Source organism: Ailuropoda melanoleuca, chromosome 8 (genome assembly GCF_002007445.2).
Source record: "Ailuropoda melanoleuca isolate Jingjing chromosome 8, ASM200744v2, whole genome shotgun sequence".
In the NCBI taxonomy this organism is placed as follows: domain Eukaryota; kingdom Metazoa; phylum Chordata; class Mammalia; order Carnivora; family Ursidae; genus Ailuropoda; species Ailuropoda melanoleuca.
The window spans coordinates 83054765-83079464 of record NC_048225.1 but is presented as its reverse complement, the minus strand read 5'-3'; the positions used below and the strand labels follow the sequence as shown (position 1 = coordinate 83079464).

Sequence of the window (24700 nt, the reverse complement as noted above, 5' to 3'; positions counted from 1 at the left end):
CAGATTATTGCTATCTTGTCACTTTCTCTCTAGTGATTATCCTTAATCTTTAATCACACATTTTATTAATTGCTTAGGTTGGCTTCTTAGATATGTATTAGTTTAAGACTTCTAATAAATATTTTCAGATTTCTTTCCCAGAAAGTCACACCAATTTACATTACTATATCAGATTGTATATGCTAGTCCTTGTTTTACATGGCTTTGTTGGCTGAAAAATATTAAAAACAAAGTTAAGGGGCACCTGGGTGGCTCAGTTGGTTAAGCGTCTGCCTTCAGCTGAGGTTATGATCTCAGGGTCCTGGGATCGAGCCCTGCATCAAAGCAGAGAGCCCGCTTCTCTCCCTCCCTCTCCTCCCCCTCCGGCTTGTGCTCTCTGTCTCTCTCTCAAATAAATAAATAAAATTATCCCCCAAAAAAAGTTTAAAAAATTTGCAATATGACAGAAAGAAAGAGAAACATGTTTTGCTTCAATTTTTTCCCTTTGTTTGTGAGAGTAAATAGTTTGTTGTGGTTAGTGCATACTGATGTTTTTAAACTACTTTTAATTGGATTATTAGTATTGCTGCCATTCATTAAGTGTTATTTTATATCTTAACGATATTAAAGTTTGTCTTATTTTTGCAAATATGATCTAATGAGTCATTTGTATTGGCATTTTTATTTCTGATGACTTTCACATTTTCAGTATTTAGGTAGATACTTCTTTCACTGGTTTTATTCTTAAAATTCATATTTAACAAGATCAGTTGCATACAGATTGATATTTTCCTTTTTATGATACTTTAAAATAGTCTAACTCATTAATATTTTTCAATGTATTGGGTGTATAATAACATAATCCCTCAAAGACTTTTTAAACATTATTTGTGATGCTTCCTTTATCCCGTCACTATATTACTAGTGTAGAATGCCTAGATCTGTTTTGTGTTTAATCTGCTGTATTCCATTGGTTCATCTGACAATCTGACAATTCTTTTCTCAATACCACACTGTATTTTAATAGCTATAGCTTTATTATATGTTGACCATCTTAGAGTCTACAATCACTCCATGTATATAGAGTTACAAATTCTGTAGACATTTCCGGCTATGCATTCTCATAGATGTGCTTTAGAATTACTTAGTCAATTCCTTTCATCTCACCCCCTCCCCCGTATGTATATATTTCCTTTTATTATTGGTTTAGGATCACATAAAACCCATCACTCTGGCAACAGTATTTTCAGAGACTTGATATAAAGGAAATTGCAATACATTATATATTACTTTTTTTTCCCAAAAAATGAACGTCAGGAGATTCAAAGTGAACAAAATGAATTTTTCAGGCTCTCTTGGAACATTGAAAATGATTTTTTTAACTAGTGAGTGTTATGATTGTCATTATAAAATATGTATTTCTTTATGGATCTAAAAGATTACCCAAATATTTTTTTTTAGAGAGAGAGAGAAGGGGCAGAGGGACAGAGAGGGACAGAGACAGAGAGAATCTTAAGCAGGCTCCATGCCCAGCACGGAGCTGGACGTGGGGTTCAATCTCACAACCCTAAGATCATGACCTGAGCCGAAATCAAGAGTCGGACATTTAACCAGCTGAGCCACCCAGGTGCCCAGGCACCCCCTAAATATAGTTTTTAAATTGATAAAAAAAAAAATACTAATGCTGAAGTAGGACACTTATTTTAATTTTTCTTTGTTTTTAGGATACTAATTTTAGATATAATATGGTAAGTTTTAAAAATTGATGAGGAATCTACATGAAGCTTTTTGATAGGAGAGGAGAAGCTCCAGTGTAATAACAGGATTTTACTAAGTCGATTAACTAGTGAATAATTTTGTTTTTAAAACTGAAATATGAATGCCATTTGTAATAAAAGAACAGAGCAAAAATGCTGGACCAAAAAATAAAACCATAAATTTTATTCCACAATTATTGATATAAGCATTTCATAAGAATAATTACGTCTCAGATTTTGTCAGGGAGATATCATGGCTTTTGATAGCGGCAATCACAGTTTTTTAATATATCTTGTTGTAACTGGTTTTGGAAACTGATGATGTCACTGTCAGTAATACCAGAGGGGTTTTTTGTTTTGTTTTGTTTTTTTGTTATGGGTTTTTTTTTAGGTTTGTAGGCACACACCTTATAGTAGTCTGGATATAAAGAGCCTCATGATTCTAAATAATATTCTTATTAATTGATTTAAGAAAAGCAGCTCTGTGTTTCATTTTGTCAGGTTTCTTTTTATTAACCCTTTAATAGCTTAGGTATATGCCGTGCAAATTTATTTCGCCATTAGAATTCTAATAGCATTTGTCTTTAATGTTGGTCATGAAAATAAGCCAGGGTCTTCCTATTCAAGTCTGCAAAAGAAACAGACTGTGATTTTAGAAAAAAACATTTTTAAGAAAGCTTTGGCTCCGGTGAGGAGCAAGCAAGGAGTAGAGGAAAATTCAGAGTTTACCACTGGAGCTTTGGGGTTTGTTTGTTTGTTTGTTGGCCTTACTAAATTTTATAGAGAGTACTAGATTAGAGTTATTATGCCATAAATAATGTTATTTTATATTATGTTGCCATATATTGGACATAAATCTAACTCAGTTTTTCAGTGCCCTTTTAAATGCTTAATGAGCAGAAACCAGAACAATGGGCTCATTTTCTTCAAAGGAAAAGGAAGGAGAAAAGGAGAGAAGTAGGCACGGAGGGAAGGCAAAGAAGAGGGAAGGAAGGAAAATTGGAGATGAGTCAATCTTCATAAATGATAGAAGTAATGTATTTAAATTGACTTCATCTTTCTGTTTTTCACTCAAGGCCAAAATTCTATCAAACTTAAACACACATACACACACACACACACTCAAAGCAGAAAAAAAAATTGTATTTTCCCACACTAACCTGATTTATTTGTTAACGTTATGGCATGATCCTTGTGTTAGAGCCTCTGCTGTATGATTTACTTCTGACTTGTATTTTGATTCGTCGCACCATCATGGTCGAACTGGTCCGAGTGTTAGCTTTCCGGGCAGTGATCCACCATGGCTGATAAAGGGAACACCCTGTTAAATGTAGCATTTATAGATTTACCTCAAATATTAGTTTCCAAGGGCTGCCATCACAAATTACCACAAACGGGGTGGCTTAAAACAACAGAAATGGATTCTCTCATAGTTCTGGAGGCCAGAAATTGAAATCAAGGCTTCCTCTGGGCCACATTCCCTGCCAAAGGCTCTGTCCTTGCCTTTTCCAGCTTCTGGCAGCTCCAGGCTTTCCTTGGCTTGTGGCTACAAAACTCCAGTGTCAGCCTCTGGCTCCATATGGCCTCTCCTCTGTGCATGTGTCTTCTTATGTGGACAGTTGTCATTGGATTTATGGCCCACCCAGATAACCCATGACAATCTCATCTTCAGACCCTCAGCTTAATTACATTTGCAAAAACCCCTCTTCCAGATGAAGTCACATTCATATGTCCTTGGACTGGGTAGGGGGGTAAGAGCATGGACTTATCTTTTTGAGGGCCCCCACTGAACCCGCTACGTGTATATTGGTCATTAAGGATCAGATGCTTCTGACGAGTAGATATACCCAACATTAAGTTCTCTACATATTTTTGTGAAGGTATAGTAACATCTTAGTGAAGAACTAACAAGAAATATAAAGTGCTATGTAAATCTACACATTATTAAATATACAAAATTATTTTCACCCCTGATGCATTATAAAGTTCTTGGATCCTAATACCAGCATGCTTTTTATTGGAAGGATGATGACCATACCCACAAAATATTGAATTCTAAATTGTAGTTTCTAGCCATTGTATCTTCTATTACCTCAATCACTTTTTTAAGATTCAATTTATTTACATATTTATATGCATATTTATACTTATACCTCTTCCCAATCCAAAAATAGATTTTAAATATTGAGAAACATCATAGAAAGCACATATCCTAGGTGTGTGCAGAGAAAAAGTTCATTTCCTCTTGAGAAAAGCTAGTTTATTATATATAAGTATTTATATATTTTAAAAATACATATAAATATATATTTATCCATATATAAAAATAAAATGGCATATATATGCCACTCACACTATAGTTTGAATATATTTCTGTGTTATTTAGACTGTTTTTCTTATCCTTCACAGTGTCTTAGTACTCAAAAATGAGTATATCTTACAAAGTATTGCTTTGAAGAGTACTATCAAATTTTTATTTCCACAGAAAATCATTTTAGTATTATGTAAATTTACCATGAATTAGTCTATGGAAATCTGAAGTATATGAGGTGTCCAACAACGAAAATGGATACTTATGATAGAAAATCTGGCATATTGCCATATTTTACGAAGCAGCAATGTTCTTGCTCATGGCATTCTTCTAAAATACCCCTTTCCAACTCGTCTGCTCTAGTCATAGTCTGGGTCATTGTTTCTCAGTCTTTACAAACAGAAACGAGACATCAGAAAGGAGGTCGTTTTTTCCATCCTGTAATCACCGTCTCTATAGTCACCCATTTTTAACCTTTTCCACAGAAGGATCATATCAGGAAAGGGAAAGTTTCAATCGCTTCCTGATTCTAGCATGAAAAATCTATCTAAAAATAGCTTGGTCTTTTACCTCACGAAGTTCCCTTTTCCTCTTTCTCCACACATCCACACATCGTTAGTCATCCTGAGTCATGTTTGTAAACACTAGAAAGCCCTTTTTTTGCTTCATTCTCACGCAATTGATCCACAGTATGAACTTTTGGTTTTATTTTGGTGTTGAATAATCTTGAATGAATAATTGTGAAAGTGCCAGACAAGAAATAAACTGAATAATTCAACTGAACAGGGGGTAAAAAAGGAGCTAGTGATAAAAGTTTCCTCAAATTTCAAGCTAGAATTTATATATATATATATATATATATATATATATATATATGGAATATTCAATAAAATATCATATTTTGCCTATTAGTTTATGGAACAAGTGCTTTAATATATCTTAAATCCTTTGTTCTCACAGATTTTTCTTTTCAGTGGCATTTAGAATTGATCAACTTAAAATTCACAACATTCCAGAAGCATCAAGAACAGTGAAATTTCAATGTATATTTTTCTTTAATTTTAAGGTGCTGTCTTAAATATAAATACAAACATTTAACATATGTATTATATGTTAAATATATTTAACATAAATTATATTGTTGAATATAAATTACTGAATTTTTAAAAATACATTATCTCATTTAATCCCCATAGCAACCCTGAGGAAGATAATGGTGTTAACTTTACATACAGTGATAGAAAATGAGTTGCTGAAAATAAGAAACAGGTGGAATGTAGGTAAAATGGGGTTGGGAGCCTACTATTTCAGGGATAGTGAACAACCTGGTCCCTGTTTGGTTGGTTGGTTGGTTCGTTGATTGGTTCTTATGATTCCTATGGTGCCATTAGGGGAATATCACTACATACACACCACAAAATTTTTTCCCTGTTGACTTGTGGTGGCTACGCAGTGTGTCTCAGACCACCCAGCTAGCAAATCAAGGTGTCTGTGTTTGAGGTGGGCCTTTCAGACTGCATAGGCCAGGCATAAAACCGTCTATCACATCCTCTGCCTCTATTATACTGTACTATAATATCTGTTATTTATCTTTCCCGTCGATTTATGATCTTCAAGGATTCAAAGACAGCCGAGTTATGCCTAGAACATACCAGGTGTTCAATAATAATTGTTGAATGAATTAATGTACACTCTGAGGAAATAGTCCACATACACTGCAAATCTCATGGTGAATACTTTTTTCATAGCATTTACTATGGTTTTAAGCCTAAGGAGTTTTTTGATTATTATCTCTCACTCACCAGGCTATAAATCCCATAATGACAAGAGTTTCACTCACTGTGAACCCCCCATCTCCTAGCATGGAGCTTTGATTTGCAACTAATGGTTATCATTGAATAAATCGACGTGATGACCAAGAGTAGTTAAAATAACTTAAGATTGTATAAAACCTCGTCTCTTTGGGAATTTCTCTGTACCTGTTTCTCTTCCTTTTTCCTTTTCTTTCCTTACTTTTCCCCTTCCACCTCTTTTCCTCTCTTTATTGACATTTATTTATCAGATTTCTGTATAACAAGTGATAGGCATCCTGCACCATTCTAAATACTGTACAGGCATTTTTTAATTCTAATGGCAGTCATGAGATATATATTATTATTATCATACTCATTTTACAGTTGAGGCTATTGAATGCGGATACATTAGGAAACATGCCCGTGGTCCCACAGCTTGCATTTGAACTCCGGCAATCAGGCCCTGGAGTCTGCTCTTTTACCACGGAGTCTGCTTCTTATTTTTCCTACTACCCCTTAAGCTATATAATAAATTAAAATAAGCTGTATTTACAGCATCTCTCCATATTGACTTATGCTTTCTTGTTTAAATCAAATCTGCGTGTGTGTGCTTACCCACTGCACTAGTCAGCCTTGACGCAGAAACAAACCTAAAATCTCAGTGGCCAACAACAAATGTGTATTTCTTGGTCACGTTTCACATCAGCAGCTACAAATCAACTGCCGTCGTTCTGTCTAGGCGTCTTCTCATTCTGGTGGGGATGTATAATTCTCTTACCAGGAAGGGAGCTCATATGTGGAAAACATCACACAATCTGCCATGCCCATTTACTAAACTCTTGGTTTCCCTGTCTGGCCCATTCCTGGCCACTACACATATAACAATCTGAGTCCAGAAGTTAAATTCTTTTTATAAACAGAAGCAAAAAAAAAAAATCAGAGTAACTCAAATATGTTTGTATACATAAAATTTACTAATTTTAATTGGTCGTATTGAGAAGGTACAGGTGAAAATTCAGTACTGGAGTATTCCTCATTTTGTTTCATCATTCTTTGACTCTGAAGGGTTAAAAAATGTTCAGATGGCTTATAAATAACCAGAGCCCTAATGTTTTTTTCTCCCTATAACAATTACATCACTATAATTTCATTCAGTTCAGTTCATCAGTAAATTTTCACATGCCTCCTATGCCAAGATTTAACATAATAGTGAGTTTGTTTATAGGGTGCTTTTATAAATTTTTTTAAGATTAATGAGCTTCTGGAGAACAGGGTCATTATTCATCTTAGCAAGGAGCACATTGCTAGTATACAGTTAACACCTGATGAATATTGAATGATGGCCAAACCAACTGAATAAATGAAAACTGAAAATTCCCAAATGCCTCTTTGCCTCTCCTCCATAGGAACTTCTACTTGCAGAAAAGTGGGCCAAGATGAACAAGCTTCCGTTTCCAAAGATTGATCCTCAAGTATTTGATCGAGAAGGACTGAAGGAGTGCTATGTCTTTAAACCCAAGAACCCTGATATGGAGAAAGATTGCCCAACTATCATCCACTTTGTTCTGGCCAACATCAACTTCAGAAAGTACAAGGCTCCAGGTACGTGGGGAATAAATTATATTCTGTAAAGTAGAAATCTGGTAAAGGAGCAAGACTGATATTAAGCGGATTTATAACAGCACTTGCTGTACTAGCTACTACAATTTTGAATGCTTCCCTTACCTTGATAAATAGCTACTGTCCTGAGACCTCGAGCACTTCCCCTCTTTTTCACTCCAAGATTACCTGAGTTCTCCATAATTCAGAAACTGATGCATGAACAACTAGCTCAATAAAAATCTCTGGGGCTTTACTCCAAAACCTGGGCTTATGTTTGCTCTGATTGATTGGAGCCCTTGTCATAGGGATTATTAAATATTTTGAAAATTACCCTTGCAGGGGAGCCCTTGTTTCAGAACAAATCATGCAAAAACTCTGGGAACTTTAAGTGACAACAAGATTAATATAATCCAGCAGTACAACACAGATAATAATTTCAGGTTGCTTTGTTATGTTTCATAGAAAAAGAGAATCAAGTTCAAGGCACAGTTGTCCTGTTTTACTACATCCAGAGTCTATAGACTATTCAATAGCCTGGATTAACAAAGGGAGATGTAGAGATTGACGGGCAGGATGCTCAAGCCCTAAAAATCATATTATCCTTGGACCAGAAAGTGCAGTTATGATAGGAAAGATATAAAAGATAGTCATGGAAGATTTGACATGGAACAATGGAGAAGAAAGTGATCTTCCAGATGAGGAAGAAGACAAAGAAAGGGTCAGTAGGGAAGGAGGTCATTTCAAGTCATACTTCAAAACAAGAGAAGGAAGAATTTGCTGGCATTTTTAGTTATAGAAGCTAGAGAATTTTCTATTACTGTTAATTCTCAAGGAGAGACTCCACAGGGGATTCCTGCAGCATGAACACAGTTAGATAATGTTTTGGCTTGGATTCCCCCAGAAGAAGTGAAAAAGGAAGGTAGACAACAAAAGATGTGTTAGTAAGCCAACTTCCATGAGGAGGACTTGATCCTGTTGGGAAAGTCTGGGAGATGGAATAGAACCTATGCTCCAGAAACATCCTTCCTAATCATACCACAAGAGGCAAGGGAACTGGGATATTTATATCCTAACTTCCTAGAATCTTTGGTTGACTGATGCCTGGGGCAGAGTGTTATTTACCAGAATTTATATCCTGTTGCTAGAGAGCAAAGCAGCCTCTCCCTGTTGCAGGATGGGGTAGAAAGATGCAGATGCAGCAGTTGCAAGTTGCCCAGGCAGAACACCTGGATATCCCAACCCAGGGCATATGGGCGGGAGCATAACAGTGTGTATTACAGATCCCATGACCCCAGTGGGGGCACCCAATGTTATGTTTACAGCTATTTGTATGTTTTTTTCTTGGGTTTTAGAGATACTTTACTGTTTTCAAAATCACACCATTTGAGACTCTTCCAATATTTAGGTGTTCCAAGAGAAACTAAAGAAGAGAAAGAAATAGCTGATTTTGATATTTTTGATGACCCCGAATCACCATTTTCGACCTTCAATTTTCAATATCCAAATCAAGCTTTCAAAAGGCTGCATGATCTCATGTACTTCAATACCCTGAACAACATTGATGTAAGTATCTCCTGCGATCGTTGACAATGTCACATACTTCCGTATCACGTGAACATAGCTAATTCATTAAAAATAAAAATAAGGTTAATGAATGATACCACCCAAATTGTACCATTTTATTTTTTTGTACACTATTTTATTTCTCTCTAGAAGAACCCTATAAAATTCACAAATAAGAAAAACTAATCCTTCTAAATTGGCGGAGCCCATATTTTATACAATTATTTGATTGAAGGATTGGTTAATACTCAGCTTCTTTTCCCAAAGTATCTAATGTATTCCTCATCTGATAAAATAAATTATAAGTAGGAAGAAAAGTGATAAAAAGGAAACATAAGAATAAGAGAGTGAATGTAAGCAGAAGTGTAGTTAATCTGCTAAAATATCATGAGTTTTCATAGATATACTCATGCTTTTAAATGTCCATTTTTGTAGATCTTGGGAATGTTGCCAAAAGTAGCAGCCTTCCCATTTTTAGTCCGTGAGATACCAAGTACGCTTTGCGTTAGGAACTTCAGAGACAAGTCATTCTCTTCACTTAGGTCATCCCTAACCCCAGTATATCTGCTGCTAAGTTTCCATGATTATGTGAAATTCTGTAATCTCTAACTCACCATTTAAGAACACTGTTGTGTAACTGGAATCATGTTGGCTTGTAGTTCCAAATCATAGTGTCTGACAAATTATTATCCATTGTGAAAGCCCAAGTTCACTAGCCTCGCTGGATTTTACACATTAAAAAAAAAAAAAAAAGTGAAAAAGAAAAAGAAAGAAATTAGTTGGAGAGGGAAGGGTGTTGTATCTAATTTGCCAATCTTTTTGGATACCTTGGGAATGGTGTCAAAGAAATCACAGTATGTGGATGCGGGTTCTGCGTATATGGGATTAGTTTTCTAAATATATTTTCCTTTTTTATCTTACAATCAGTGGTCATCTGAAATCCATATGCTATGTTGAAAATTTAAAGAATATTAAGAGAAAATCAGTATTTCAATCTATGATTCATAGGGAGTGAACAGACATTCTCAAGATAGAGTTGTATTTTATAAAACCCCATGCTGTCAAAAGAGAAGAGAACTAAGGGGTAATATCAGAACAATCCTATTTCTAGTATGAAACTAATAAACTCAAAACAATGTATTCCTTGGGATGAAATGTATTAAACTTGATCAGTTGTCCTCAAATGGAAAAAAAATAGACTGTAGGAATATAGAAGTACCCTCTTGGACTTGGGAAAATAAAAGGATGCACATACATACATATACATATTTATAAGTATATCTGTATATGTACATATCTGTATTATATTATAGAGGAATGCAAGTGGATAGATATCTATATCTGTAACTGACACAATTACATTTTTCTCATTGTTTTTCAGTTCTGGTTTATATAAAACGTGCTAAGCTGTTTGCTATAAAGAATGACATAGTTCTATTTATAGATTCTTCAAAGTAGTTTGTTTGACACATAGATGACAAAGTAAAAGCCTAAGCAAAAACAGACTGAATTCCAAAATAACTTTCCTGACATACTACTTATCAAACATTATTTAATTAAGCAGGATTTAATTGCTTCCAAGAACTTCTCTGGTATAGTGTGTAGAAGCAAGGTCATGGGCTTTATGTCTGGTTTAGATCTCAGATGCGCCACCTGTGTGACTTTGAATAAGCTCCTTAAACTTCTTGGGCCTCAGTTTCCTCATCTCTAAAACAGGTGGAACAGCACCTATCATAGTAGCCATAGTGAACATCAGGTCACGTATGAAGAGTCAGAAGCTGCTTGATAAATAGGAACCTTACCTATGTGTGTCTACATCCTATACCAGCATGGATACACTCCAAGACCTTTGCAAATGCCCAGAATTAATAATACAGATCAGTCTATACAGATAATAGTAGCCTAGGCAGGAAATTTTTGGGCACGGGGGTGGCATGAATGAATGTAAGCTTCCTCTTAAATTACATGACCATTGAGACTTGTGTTGAAGTGATTCATGTGTGTGTGGGTGTAGGTGTGTATGTGTGTCTATGCATGTGTGTACATTTTATACCCAGGTAGGAATTCCAGGCTCACTGACATTTTGTCTCTTTTTTGATTACTCTCCTGACCCCTCACTTTTAACCAAGAAAACATATTTTAGCAGAATCCAAGCTTCTTGATAAGTGATGATAAATGAAGGCCCACAAAACTGCCAAGGGAGAGCGCTGGAGAGCTCTGTCACTCATTCCCACACCATTTGAATAGAGTAGTTTACCAACTCACACTTCAGCAACGCAGCCCGTCATTACTTGCCACGGGCTGTCAGAGCCGCCTGCAAATTGTGGACCCTGGGAATATAAACCCTTCTAATGCAGACCCCTGACCGCCAACTCCAGAGAAGACAGTTTTCAAGTTTGTGGCCATGACCACTCCGGCTTAAGGCAAATGTTCATCTTCAGTTAACATTCTGGCTTAACTTTTTATTCTGAAAAGGCCACCCTGTCTCCGACAGCTGTATGCTTCTGTCGGTTTCCTTTCCCCAGAGATCCTAGCTGTCCTGTTTGGCTGAACCGAAATTCTCGTGCATCTTTAGAGAACTTTCGCTCTGTATCTGCTCCCGTCATGACAGCAGCCTGGGTTTCTCATTAGCATCAGGTTTCTGCACTTACTCAATCCTCCCAAATTCCTTCTTGCTGAACATTGCCTCAGTGCTTTTACAATGGCTGTATTTAATGGGGGGAGGGGGGTGGCTGGTGGTTGTTTTTTTTTTTTTAAGAAACTTAACATAGAAACACAGAGTGACTTACACCAATAGACATGTGGTATGCGGGAAGTGCACAGGCTTTGGAGTCAGACCAAATTGGGTGTTCCAAGCCTTGCTTGCTCCCTCTTGGCTGAGTGATCTTGGACACGTTGGCTAACTTTTCCAAATTTTCCTTTCCTCATTTGTAAGGGGAAACAGTGATGCCTATCTTATAGGACCAGGGTGAGGATTAGGTAAAATAACATAATTTAAGGGCTTGGCACGTAAGAAACACTCAACAAATGGAAGCAGCTAATATGATAATGATAATAATTATTATCAGTGTTCATATTGCCTTCTGCTTCTACTTGTAAATTTTAAACCCTTTAAAAACAATAACTTGCCTTATTTACCTTTTATATCCTCCAGAGACACTCATCACAATGCCTGGCACCTAAAATAATTATGCAATAAATTTTTTTTGTGAATGATTTTTAAAATGCCATTGACTTATTGGCTAAATTGTTGAAGAGTTCAACGTGATAGGAAGAAGGGAGAGCGGGCGTTAGGATGCAGGTCTGTTGGTTGGAGGCAGAATTTCTGACCACAGAGAATCTCTACGCCATGTATCCCTGCGCGCGGAGTGTGGCTACGTGCTCTCCTCATCAACCACCAGTTTGATCTGGAGGGAACGTGGCTCTGAGAGTCCTTTCCCAGGACCTTGTTGGTTCAGGGCTCACAGAAAAATGTACTGTTAGGCAGTCTCACTCATTCAGTTTATTAAATCAGTAGGCATATTCTAAGAACAGGTTATGTGTCAATTTATTCAATATATGCCAATGGTGCATAATAATGAGCTTTTAAAATTCTTTCTCAAACAGTCCTATAAAGTGTTAAATACTAGAGGCTAATCAAAATGAGGAAGAGTGGGGCACCTGGGTGGCTCAGTTGGTTAAGCATCCGACTCATGATTTCAGATCAGGTCATAATCTCAGGGTCGTGAGAGGGAGCCCCATGGCAGGCTCCATGCTGGGCGTGGAGCATACTTAAGATTCTCTCTCTTCCTCTTCCTCTGCCCTTCCCCCACCCCTGCCCTTGCTCTCTTTCCCTCTAAAAAAAATAGTTAATTAATTAAATGAGGAAAAGCATATATCCAGAAGTACTGGTACTTGATGAAATATCTTAATTTATTGATATTTCATCATCATGATAGCAGTTAGGTATGAGTTAAAGTTTTTATCTTTTAAAAGTAATTTAGAAGCTTGTTATATATCATGGCCTAATATGTGAGGCCCAAATTCATATACCTTTAATGCTGCCTATAATCCTTTGCATCTTATTTATTCATTAATTCAACACATATTTATTGAGTATCTCCTGTGTCGGGCACTGTTTTAGTAATTAAGGGTATAACCGCGCACAAAAGAAAAAGAATGAAAAAAGTTTTGAATGTTTAACATAAGCTAGATATTTTCCCCTCAACTATTTAAGACTCAAAACTAGCCTCTGTGGTAGGTATCTTTATTTATATGTGAAGAAACTGAGTCAAGGGTAATGGAGGCAGATTGCTGGAGGTCACACAGTCATGTGGGGAGCCGAGATGGGGTCACTGGTTTTTTTCCTCGCTCTTTCCCACTTTTGAACCAGCTGTTTCTCAAGCTTTATTTCCTACTATTTGCCAAACACAGTCTCCCTTCCAGCCGGGCCAGTTCCCAGATACTTCCTACACGTGCCATGATCTCCCACCGTCAGCCTTTTTACAGGATCATCTTTCTACTGAGAGTGCCCCGTCCATCCACAGAACTTACAGTCTGCCTGTCCTTCCGTGCATCTCATTGTCTCCATGACTTGAACTTTGTTGAACTCAACCTTCCGTGCATTCATTACTTTTACAAATATTTACAGTTCCCCTTCCGTGTTCTTTTTTTTTTTTTTTTTTAAAGATCTTGTTTATTTGAGAGAGAGAGAGAGAGAGAGAACGCGCACAAGGGGAGCGGCAGAGGGAGAAGCAGGCTCCCTGATCAGTAGGCAGCCCGACATGGGGCTCGATCCCAGGACCCCGAGATCATGACCTGAGCCGAAGTCAGACACACAACCGACTGAGCCACGCAGGTGCCCCACCCCTTCCGTGTTCTAAATGCTGCAATCAAAACTGACAAGCCTGCTTTCATGACACTTCAGTTTTTATTGGAAAGGCAGACATTGGCTGGCAGATTCGTAGCAATTTAGACCAGAATATCTTCTTGTATTCTTCTGTATCTGTAATTTTTATTCTCTTTCAAAATATACAGTAACTTCCTCATTGGGATCATTTTTTCATTTTCTGTTGTGGGAATTCAGTATTTGCTTGTGGGCTGCTTCTAATCTCATGTCTCTAAATTTGTTCCTTTTCAGGAGAAGATCACATTTTACATGTTTCCTTTTCTTATTCTCTATCTTTCTTGCCGTAGATTTAAAGAGTCTGGATCAACGATTAGGAGGCTATTCAAAGGGCACCCGAGAAGGATGACATGGGTCAGTCATACTTAGGGAGGGGCAGGGGGATGGAGAGGTTTGAGAGAGGAGAGCTGTTGCAGGATACCATGGAAGGGAAGAATTTAGAATCTTAATGAATTTCAGGGGGGAATGAAAGAAGAAATTAGATATAAACGCTATTGAAGATTACACCTAATATCATTTAAAAAATACGAAGATTCAAAGATGGCGTATTGCTCCTTTGGGTACATGGAACTGTACCATGTATCATGCCAGGAGGTTTGGATTTAGCACTGATGTCGGATTGAGTTCCGCCTCTTCTGTTTATATCATAGAATTAATAAATCACAACCAATGTCTCTGTTCTGCAGCAATCTGAAAAATCAGGGCAGTGGTTTCATAGTGTTGATATGCCACCTAGTGGTTCAACTTGCACATTCTAATTGCATAGGATTTGGGTTTTTCTGTTAATAAATGTAAATATTCATTTTCCTTCATAAGAATGGCGTGTTTACTAGAAACACCTGCCAAGGTCCACTTATCATAAATCCACTAGTTCATGATCCTGCTGATTTTTTTGTGCTTATGAATTCATTATAAAGGAATTGACAGCAGTCATTATTAATATAATTTCCCTGTGTTTTTTAAATATTTTATTAAATATTATATTTATTATAATATTTTATTTTTAATATTTTAAAGCTTTTTTAGGCATTTGGAAAATAAAGAGTTGATTTTTATTTGACTTGGGTATTTCTCTACAATGAGGGTTCCTGTGTCTTGTGCCGGTAGGGTGAAGGAGAAGCCAACTGAAAACTTGCTGACATACCTAGAGAGCAGGGAGATTATTAAAAGATGTAGTAGGGGGGTGCCTGGGTGGCTCAATTGTTTAAGTGTCTGACTTTGTCTCGGGTCATGATTCCAGGGTCCTGGGATCAAGCCCTGCTCACTTGCTTGCTCGCTGTCTCTCTCAAATAAATAAATAAAATATTAAAAAGAAAAAAAAAGGAAGAAGATGTAGTAAAACACATTTGATAGCAGAATTGATTTGCTGACTTTTACTATATAATAAGCCCATAAATGGATATATGTTGTGTGTTTATTTCTAGTAAACTCTATAGCCTCCTATCCAAATTAAACCTCCTGACATTTTCACACATATGGTCAGTTTAAAAATAATAACAATAAATAGATGCTAGTTATGGAATGTTTCCTAGGTGCTGAGTATTGTGCAAAGTACTTTATATAAATGGTCTCTGATCCCCACAAAAACCAAGATTAATGTTATTATTCCCACTTTCAAGAAGAGGAAACAGGTTCAAGGATTTCAGCTAATTCCCCTTGATCTCACATAGCCAAGAAGTGATTGTACCTGGAGGTCCTTGGTCAAGGTCTCCTTCATAGGTCTGAAGCCTCTTCTGTCACCATAGAATTCATTGTTTCCCTTACTCATGGGAGAAATGGGCTCAGCAAATATCTGCTTTACTGAAACTCAGTTAACATTTGAGCCCATAAGACAATTATATATACATACATGTGTGATACTATGTTTTATTATATATATTCTCTCTATATAATTTAAAAATCATAAAGCAAATAAAGGTGTCACATTTCTGTGGTAAATCCCTCTTTCCAGAATGCAACTGTTCGTTGTTTAAAGTTACTGTTAGAGAATTAGCTGAGCCCATCCATTTTGTCCAACATAAAGTCACAGAATATTAGTTGCGTGTTAGCACTACCCAGGTCATGTATCTCTCTCCTCCAGACACTGAATCCAGCTTGCCCAGTGATACTGGATGTAGACGGGAAAACCCCTCTACACATCTCCAAGACCAAGTGGGCCACTCTAGCTCTATGTGAGAGGCGGCCATGGGTCCTAAGCTGCTCCGGCTTGCCAAGTATGGCAGGGGGCTGAAACACATGCACATGATACCTTAATGTTGTTTAACAATCCCTGGGGTAGAGAATAAAGGGAGTTGTAAAATAGTCCCTGTGATTTTCTTCTGTGCTTCAAACTCCTAGCTCATTGATTAAGATGAAATCCTATAGTCCTGTTCTAGGGGATGGAGTCTTCCTGATTTAAAAGAGTTCCAAATAAGCAACAGAGCCAAGATTAACATGCAGGCCTCTCTTCCAAAGCCCATTCCCATTGCTCTGCAACAACTGCTTCAACCAAATTCCAAATCTTGTCTTCCTTCCAGAAGTTCTTAACTAGGTTAACTTCATACCAGAAGAGAATATAATTGGAATAGCAATTCTTAGAGGTTGTAGTCACCATTAATTTGAGTCTATATGAAAATTATTCTGAATAAAAAAGTCATAATCAATAAAATTACAAGGTATGGTCTTTTCTAGATAGAGGACATCCATGTTTTATAACTATATTTGTTTAGCTGAGAAAGAAGGGCAATTCTTAAGCAATATCTTCTTTTCTCATTTGGCTTAAAGGAAGTCTTTTACTCCCTCATTTGGGAGTAATGGTCCCTCATTTCTGCTTGTCCACTAACTGTAAAGTTCTACATTTAGTAGTTACTTATTTCTTCCCTCTTATCACCTCCCCATTGAAAACGAGAATAAAGATAAATTTACCGGGTTACAAACATTTTCTTTCCAATTTTATCAGCACAAAATCTGGAACACTCCCAGAATAGTTCTTTCTCTGGTTGGGGAAGGAAGACCATCTGGATATGAGTTTAACAAGAGTATAATGGTGGGGTGTTGGATTCAAATATACATATACATGACTCAGAGGTTTCTCTCTCTAGTTCAAAAAGAAAACTATAATAAAAAGATCAATTAGACTTTTGTTTTGACCAAACAAACGTTTACATGAGTTTAGAACAAGACTAATTCTACATCTTTTCCCTCTATTTGCAGGTGATAAAGAAAGCCATAGTTGAAAGCATTGAATACAGAAGACAGAATCCGTCTCGCTGCTCTGTTTCCCTTAGTAATGTTGAGGCAAGACGATTCTTCAACAAAGAGTTTCTAAGCAAGCCTGCAGCATAGTTTGTGTGGTGGAAAGGGCAGCAATTTCTAATGCTGAGGCAGTTTGAAATTCCATTACAACTGGATTTAAAAGCATAGTACAGATATTAGTACAGATCACAAGAGACTGGCTGATACTCGAAGTTGCAATTACATAGCTGCGTGGGAATAATACTGTTATAAATTTGTTAGGTTAACAGATGATGTGATTATTTAAAAATATACTCAGCTACATTTTCTGTCAGTATAGATTTCCTAATGCAAATGTAGGGACAAATCCTGTAATTTCAGACATTCCTCACCAACTATCTTATGTGTCCTCTTTTATAAAAAAAAAAAAATGTTTTCTTTTTAGAATATTTAACAGTTCAGTCTCAATAAGTATGACTTTGCATCGTGTGTAAATGTTACTCACTGACTGGATTTATTCATACCATGAGACAACACTATTTTTTATTTATATACACATGTATACATCTATGAAATAAATACATCAATATGCAATTAGCATGAGATAACTGAGCTTTTGTTTATTTTTAATGGAGTATTGCACTGTAGCTACAAAAGATTCTCAGATTCATAGCTTTCAAACACAAAATTTGCTAATCCTAAATGGTAATGTGAAACTTATCATTTTAAACCATGGTTATTTTTCTTAAAGGAGAAAGCATGTATAATTTCTTGAACAAAACCTGTATCTTTATTCAGCGAGTACGGGGGAAAAAGTAACCTCTTCTAGTTTAACATTTTACTTTGAGATTATGTTGGACTGTTTATCTGCCAGAGAGCAGTTGACCTCAGAGAAAAATCCAGAAGTTTAGCAAGGGCTGTATCTGCAAGACATGTCTGTACTGTATGACTGTGGTTTCAATTACCATTGAACTAAGGTTCAGGGTTGGTGTAAACATAAGGAGAAACTAACATAGTAAAGGAAACGTATTCATCCTGTCTATTGTTGGTCACCTCCACTGGAATGTAAGGTCCTTGAGGGCAGGTCTTTTTGTCACTTTGTCCACTGCTACATCCCCAGATCCTGCAGCATGTCTGATGGCCTGTAGTGGGTACTAATTTGTTGTATTCATAAATCAACCAAGGGAAGAATGAACTTTCAAGTGTTCCCTTCTTTATTATTATTTGTTGTCTTTCCTCATAGGTATAAACGTGAATAAAAGGTGAGAAGAAAAAAGACACATGAATAGAGAGGTTAAAGAGAGGTAATTAAAAGAAAGAAGAATGAATATCCAATTATCTTAGCACCATTTATTGACTGTCTTTTCTCCTTTGAGTATTCTTGGCCCTGTCAAATATTAATTGATGGTATATGCTTGGGTTTATTTCTGGGCTCTCAATTCTGTTCCATTGGTCTATTTGTCAGTTTTTGTACCAGTACCATATTGTATTGATGACGATAGCTTTATAATATAGCTTGAAAGCAAGAAGCATGATGCCTCCTGCTTTGTTCTTTGGATTTCTTTGGCTGTGGAGTGTACCGTGGTTCCAAATACATTTTAGGAGTGTGTTTTCTACTTCTGGAATCTTGATAGGGATTGCTTGAATCTATAGATGGCAGATTTTGGTTGTATTGACACATATATATGTGTATATATATGTCAAAACTTTCTGTTTATTTATAGCTCTGATTTTTCATCAATGTCTTATAGTTTTCAGAGTAGAAATTTTTCACCTCAGTTTAATTTATTTCTAAGTATTTTATTGTTTGATACTATTGTAAATGGTATCGATTACTTTATTTCTTCTTCAGAAAATTTGTTATTAGTGTATGGAAACACTACTGATTTTTGTATATTTATTTTGTATTCTGAAACTTATTTTGTATGCTGCAATGGAATTCACTGATTAGAGCTTTTTTTTTTTTTAGTTGAGTCTTTCGGATTTTCTACATATAAAAGCATGTCATCTTCAAAAAGAGAAAATTTTACTTTTTCCTTTCCAATTCTGATACCTTTTATTTCTTTTTCTTGCCTGATTGCCCTAGCTAAAACTTCTAGTAGTATGTTGAGTAGCAGTGGTGAGAGTAGACACATTTGTCTTGTTCCTGATCTTATAAGAAAAGCTTTCGACCTTTTACCATTGAGTATGTTAGCTCTGAGTTTATCATATATGGCCTTTATTATATTGGTATATCTTCCTTCTATGCCTAATTTGTTAGGAGTTTTTATCATGAATGAATGTTGAGTTTGGCCAATGCTTTCTGCATCTATTGAGATGATCATATGATTCTTTTCTTTACTTCTATTAATGTGCTCTATCACATTGATTGATTTGAATATGTTCAACCATCCTTGCATCCCAGGGATAAATTCCATTTGATCATGGTGAATGATCCTTTGCATGTGATGCTAAGTCCCACTTGCTGGTATTTTATTAAGAATTTTTGCATTTATATTCATCAGGATATTGGCCTGTAGTTTTCTTTTCTAGTAGTGTTCTTTTCTGGTTTGGTATCAAGATAGTGCTGGCCTCAGAAAATGAGTTTGGGAGTGTTCCTTCTTCTTTGATTTTTTTGAAAGAGTTTGAGAAGAATTGGAATTAATCGTTCTTTGATGTTTGGTAAAATTCACCAGTGATGCCATCTGGTCCTGGGCTTTTCTTCATTGGGAGATTTTGGATCACTAATTCAGTCTCTTTACTAGTAATTGGTCTATTCAAATTTTCTCTTTCTTCCTGATTCAGTATTGGTATGTTGTATGTTTCTAAGAATTTTTCCACTTTTTCTTGGATGTCCAGTATGTTGGCCTCTTATGATCATTTGAATCTCTGTGTTATCGTTTGTAATGTCTCCTTTTTCATTTATAATTTTGTTGATTTGGGCCCTTTTTTTTTCCCCTTGGTTAGTCTAGCTAAATTTTGTTTATCTTTTCAAAGAACTAACTCCTAGTTTGGTTAATCTTTCCAATTGTTTTCCATTCTGTATTTCATTTATGTCTGCTCTAATCTTTATTATTTCCTTTCTTCTGCTAGCTTGGGCTCAGTTTGCTGTTCTTTTTCTAGTTCCTTAGAGAGTAGAGTTAGGATGTTTGAGATCTTTTTTGTTTCATACTGTGTTTATTGCTATAAACTTCCCTTTTAGTACTGCTTTTGCTGCATCCCACTAATTCAAGTATGTTGTTTCCATTTGCATTTGTTTCAGTCTTTTCTTTTTATTTACCCCTTTCATTACATCTTTGATCCACTGGTTGTCAGTAGAGTGTTGTTTAGTTTCCACATGTTCATGAATTTCCAGTTTTCTTATTGTTCATTTCTAGTTTCATGCCATTGTAGTCAGAGAAGATACCTAGTATGATTTCAATCTTCTTGAATTTATAAAGACTTGTTTTGTGGCCTAACATATGGTATATCCTAGAAAATATTCCATGTCCACTTGAGAAGAATGTGTATTCTGCTGTTGTTCAATAGAATATCCTGTATATGTCTGTTAGGTCCATTTGGCCCATAGTGTTATTCAAATCTGCTGTTTCTTTATTCATTCTCTGTCTGGGTGATCTATCCATTATTGAAAGTAAGGTATTGGGGTGCTTGGGTGGCACAGTGGTTGAGCGTCTGCCTTTGGCTCAGGGCATGATCCCGGCGTTATGGGATCGAGCCCCACATCAGGCTCCTCCACTATGAGCCTGCTTCTTCCTCTCCCTGCTTGTGTTCCCTCTCTCGCTGGCTGTCTCTATCTCTGTCAAATAAATAAATAATTTATTTAAATAAATAAATAAAATCTTTTAAAAAAAAAAGTAAGGTATTAAAATCTCTAACGATTATTTTATTACTGTTTATTTCTCCTTTTAGCTCTGTTAGTTTATGTGTGTCTTTAAGGCTAATCTGAGTATCTAGTTGTCAGTATATTGTGGGATATTGGGTTTTTTTAATACATTCATCCACTCTGTGTCTTTTGATTGGAGAATTTAATCAGTTTATGTTTAAAGTCATTGATAGTTAAGGACTTACTATTGACATTTTATTGTTTCCTGGTTGTTTTGTAGATCCATTGTTCTCTGTTTCTTGTCCTGTCATCTTTTTTTGTGTTTTAATGTCTTTTGGTATTGATGTGCTTTGACTTGTTAATTGCAGGTTTTGTGTGTGTAATTACTATAGGATTTTCCTTTGTGGTTATCACAAGGCTTACAGAAAATATTGTAAGCTGATAACACCCTATTTCAACTGATACAACTTAACTTCAAAACAATTCATAAACTTTACACTTTTACTTATCCTCCCCCTCACATTGTAGGTTACTTCTGCTACAACTTACATGTGTTTTTTGTTTTTTTAATGTGTAACAGATTGTTGTAGTTATGGTTATTTTTACTACTATGGTTATTCCTTTTTCTTTTTTTTTTTTTTAACTTCTAAACTAGAGTCTTAAGTGAATTATGCACCACTATTACCATATTGCAGAATCTAACTATGACTGTATATTTACCATTACCAGTGAGATTTACACTACCTTATTATGATGTTAATTAACATTCTTTTCCTTCCACTCAAAGAACCCCCTTCAGAATTTCTTCTAAGGTGGGTCTGGTGGTGATAAGCTCCCTTAGCTTTTTTTGGTTGGGAAAGTCTTTATTCCTTTTTTGTTTCTGAAGGACAGCTTCACTGGGTATAGAATTCTTGGTTGACGATTATTCTCTTTCAATATTTGAATATCCTATTCTCTCTTGGCTCCACAGATTCCCCTGTAATCCCTGTGGTGTAAAGTCAGAGTAGGGGTTCCTGCAAAGCAGCTCACAATGGTTGGGCGTTGGGGGCTGTGGCTGGTTGTCTCCAGGTTCTCTTTTCCCACGAAAAGAACCAGAAGCTCAGAAAAGACTTTATGCATAGTGCTGCACTGCTCCGGGGAAGGGGCAATTCAGTCCATGTGTAGCTGCTTCTCTTACCCTTCTAATGTGATCTGTCTTAGTCTCTGTGGTGCAGGGTTAAGAGGGGGTGGTTAGCACTACCCCTATGTTCTAGGATTCTCAGTGGTGTCTTGTTCTTAAATAGTTGTTAGTTGTACTTGTGAGGAGGAGCAAAGTCGGGAGCAACCTATGTTGCCATCTTAGTGATGTCACTCAATCTTGGCCTTTAAATCCTATTATTTACAAAAATACACCTAGGCTTTTTGGAGAGGTGGCTGATTTCAGGGCTGGGACAAGAAAAGTGTAAAATAATCTTAGACCATTTTATTTTGCCAGAAAGCAAGGAAGCACTCAAGGAATAAGAGGGACATGTCAAAAAGACACAGAATGCAGCTTGAAGGGATACCCACTGGCTCTATTTGGGAAAATTGAGCATTACAATAAATAATAATAGTAACAGATCATAATCTGTTGGCTATGCAACAGATCATAATCCCATTGAATAATATAGGAAACCATTACTCTATCTTGATGAATAGATATGTTTATAGCTAAATAAGAAATCATTTCAAAGTATGACATTTTATAAAATGCTTATTAATTACAAAGGGGGGAAGTAATGTTACAGTGGAAAAACCTTACAGAATAATCAAAATTATCATCAGTAATTGGACAAATTGAAATCTTGCATACCTAATAAAATGCAATGGCAAGGGTGCAGCATTGCTCCTGTGATAGTTTCACAAAGATGCATCACCTGAATCTGTTTATGATTCCAAGTGTAATTGAGGGAAATTCCAAGCCCAAATTGAAGGAAATTCCAAGCTTAATTGTCTGTAATAGTCAAAATTATTAAGGTCAGGAAAATCAAGGAAAGACTAAGGAGCTGTTCTGGACTGAAGAAGACTAAAGAGACATGGCAGCTGAAGACAATGTGTGACTCTGACCTGAATTCTTGTTGTTATAGAGGATGTCATCAGGACAATTACCGGAACTTGAATGGGTTCTGAGAATTTGATCATAGTAATGTATCAGTGTTAATATCTGGTTTTGATTGTTGTACTGTGATTATATAGCAGATTATCCTTATTTCTAGTAAATACACATTAAAATTTTCATCGTAGTAAGACAGTATGTTGGCAACATACTTTCAAATGGCTCAGAAAAGAAAAAAATCTCTTCAAATTCTACCTACAACTTTTCTGTAATCTTGACAATGCTTCAAACAGTTAAAATTACCTAAAGCTTTGGCAGTAGGATCTCAGAAGTTTCTCATATAATTAAAGAGGTTTACATGTTGGGGGCACTTGGGTGGCTCAGTCAGTTAAGTGTCTGCCTTAGGCTCAGGTCATGATCCCAGGGTCCTGGGATCGAGCCCCGGATCCAGCTCCCTGCTCAGCAGAGAGTCTGTTTCTCCCTCTCTTTCTGCCCCACCCCCAGCTCGTGCTGTCTCTCTCACTAAACAGTAGCCAAAAAGAAAAGTTGTGTTGAATAGAAAAGTTGTTCTTTTGGTTGAACAGTTTAAAAGTGCAGATCAATAGACATATATCATGTCCCAGTATGTGTAAGATGCCATGCTTGGTTCTGCAGAGAAACTGTAGCGGTCACTGTTGGTGGTGGCCCAGATCCCCTTTGCCGGCTCGGGGCACCCATCCCCCAGCTGCTGTGAGTATTGGCTTCTAAAAGCCCATAGCTTGTAGCCTTCTGAGAACTGCCTTCAGCTGAGGGGATGTGCTTGCGCTGTTAGGACCTCCTCCTGGAGGAAGGCTACAACCACTGACTGACTGTAGGACTACAAAAGTCTACCCTACCTCAGGATGGACTGATTCTCTGATGCTTTTCCTACCCGAAGTTCTTCCCGGGATCAGGCTGAGGTAAGACTACAGTTAAATCCACTTTTTTGTCTAGCTTCTCTTCTTTATTGTTCATCTAAGAGTACTCCTTCAACCTATTACTTATGTAAGAACCTTCATCTCAGTCTCTTTTTCTAGAGAACCTGACCTAAGACAGATAGGATTGTTTCAGTTTACAAACTAGTAAGAAAGAAAGAAAATAACACCCATAAAATGCCAAAAATAATGTATATACAAATTGCTGTGAGAGTGATTCGTTAAAAGTGGGAAATGGGGTAATTAGGGAAATTTTCAAGAATTGACATTTAGATGAATTCTTAAAAGATAGGTAGAATTTCAAATAGGATTTAGGAGACAAGTGATTTTTCTACTGGAATAAGCTAAATACCTCCTTGTGGATTCTGTATCCCTCAATACTTTTTTTTTTTAAGATTTATTTATTTATGGGGCACCTGGGGGGTTCAGTTAGTTAAACGTCTGCCTTCGGCTCAGGTCGTAATCCTGGGGTCCTGGGATCAAGCCTGCTCAGCAGGAAGCCTGCTTCTCCCTCTCCCTCTGCCGTCTCCCTGCCTGTGCTCTCTCATTCTCTCATGCTCACTCTCTTGTGTTCTCTCTCTCAAATAAATAAGTAAATCTTTTTTTAAAGAAAGATTTTATTTATTTGAGAGAGAGAACACACAAGGTGTGGGGCAGAGGGAGAGGGGAGAGAGAATCCCAAGCAGACTCCATGTTGAGTGCACAGCCTGACAGCGGGGCTCAATCCCAGGACCCTGATATCGTGACCTGAGCTGAAACCAATAGTCA

The 24700-nt window shown here is 36.6% G+C and overlaps 1 protein-coding gene across 3 annotated transcripts in view; it reads left to right on the top strand.

The window, feature by feature from the left end:
* PLA2G4A (phospholipase A2 group IVA) overlaps positions 1 to 17711 on the top strand; it is a 157037-nt gene extending 139326 nt beyond the window's left edge. For all 3 annotated transcript variants that reach the window (XM_011231846.3, XM_034666785.1, XM_002924848.4), the window contains 3 exons: positions 7247 to 7442; positions 8848 to 9005; positions 17083 to 17711. In XM_011231846.3, the coding sequence (XP_011230148.1) occupies positions 7247 to 7442; positions 8848 to 9005; positions 17083 to 17214 (486 nt within the window). In that variant the 3' untranslated portion in view covers positions 17215 to 17711. The remainder of the gene's footprint in view (positions 1 to 7246; positions 7443 to 8847; positions 9006 to 17082) is intronic.
* Positions 17712 to 24700: the final 6989 nt, after the last annotated feature.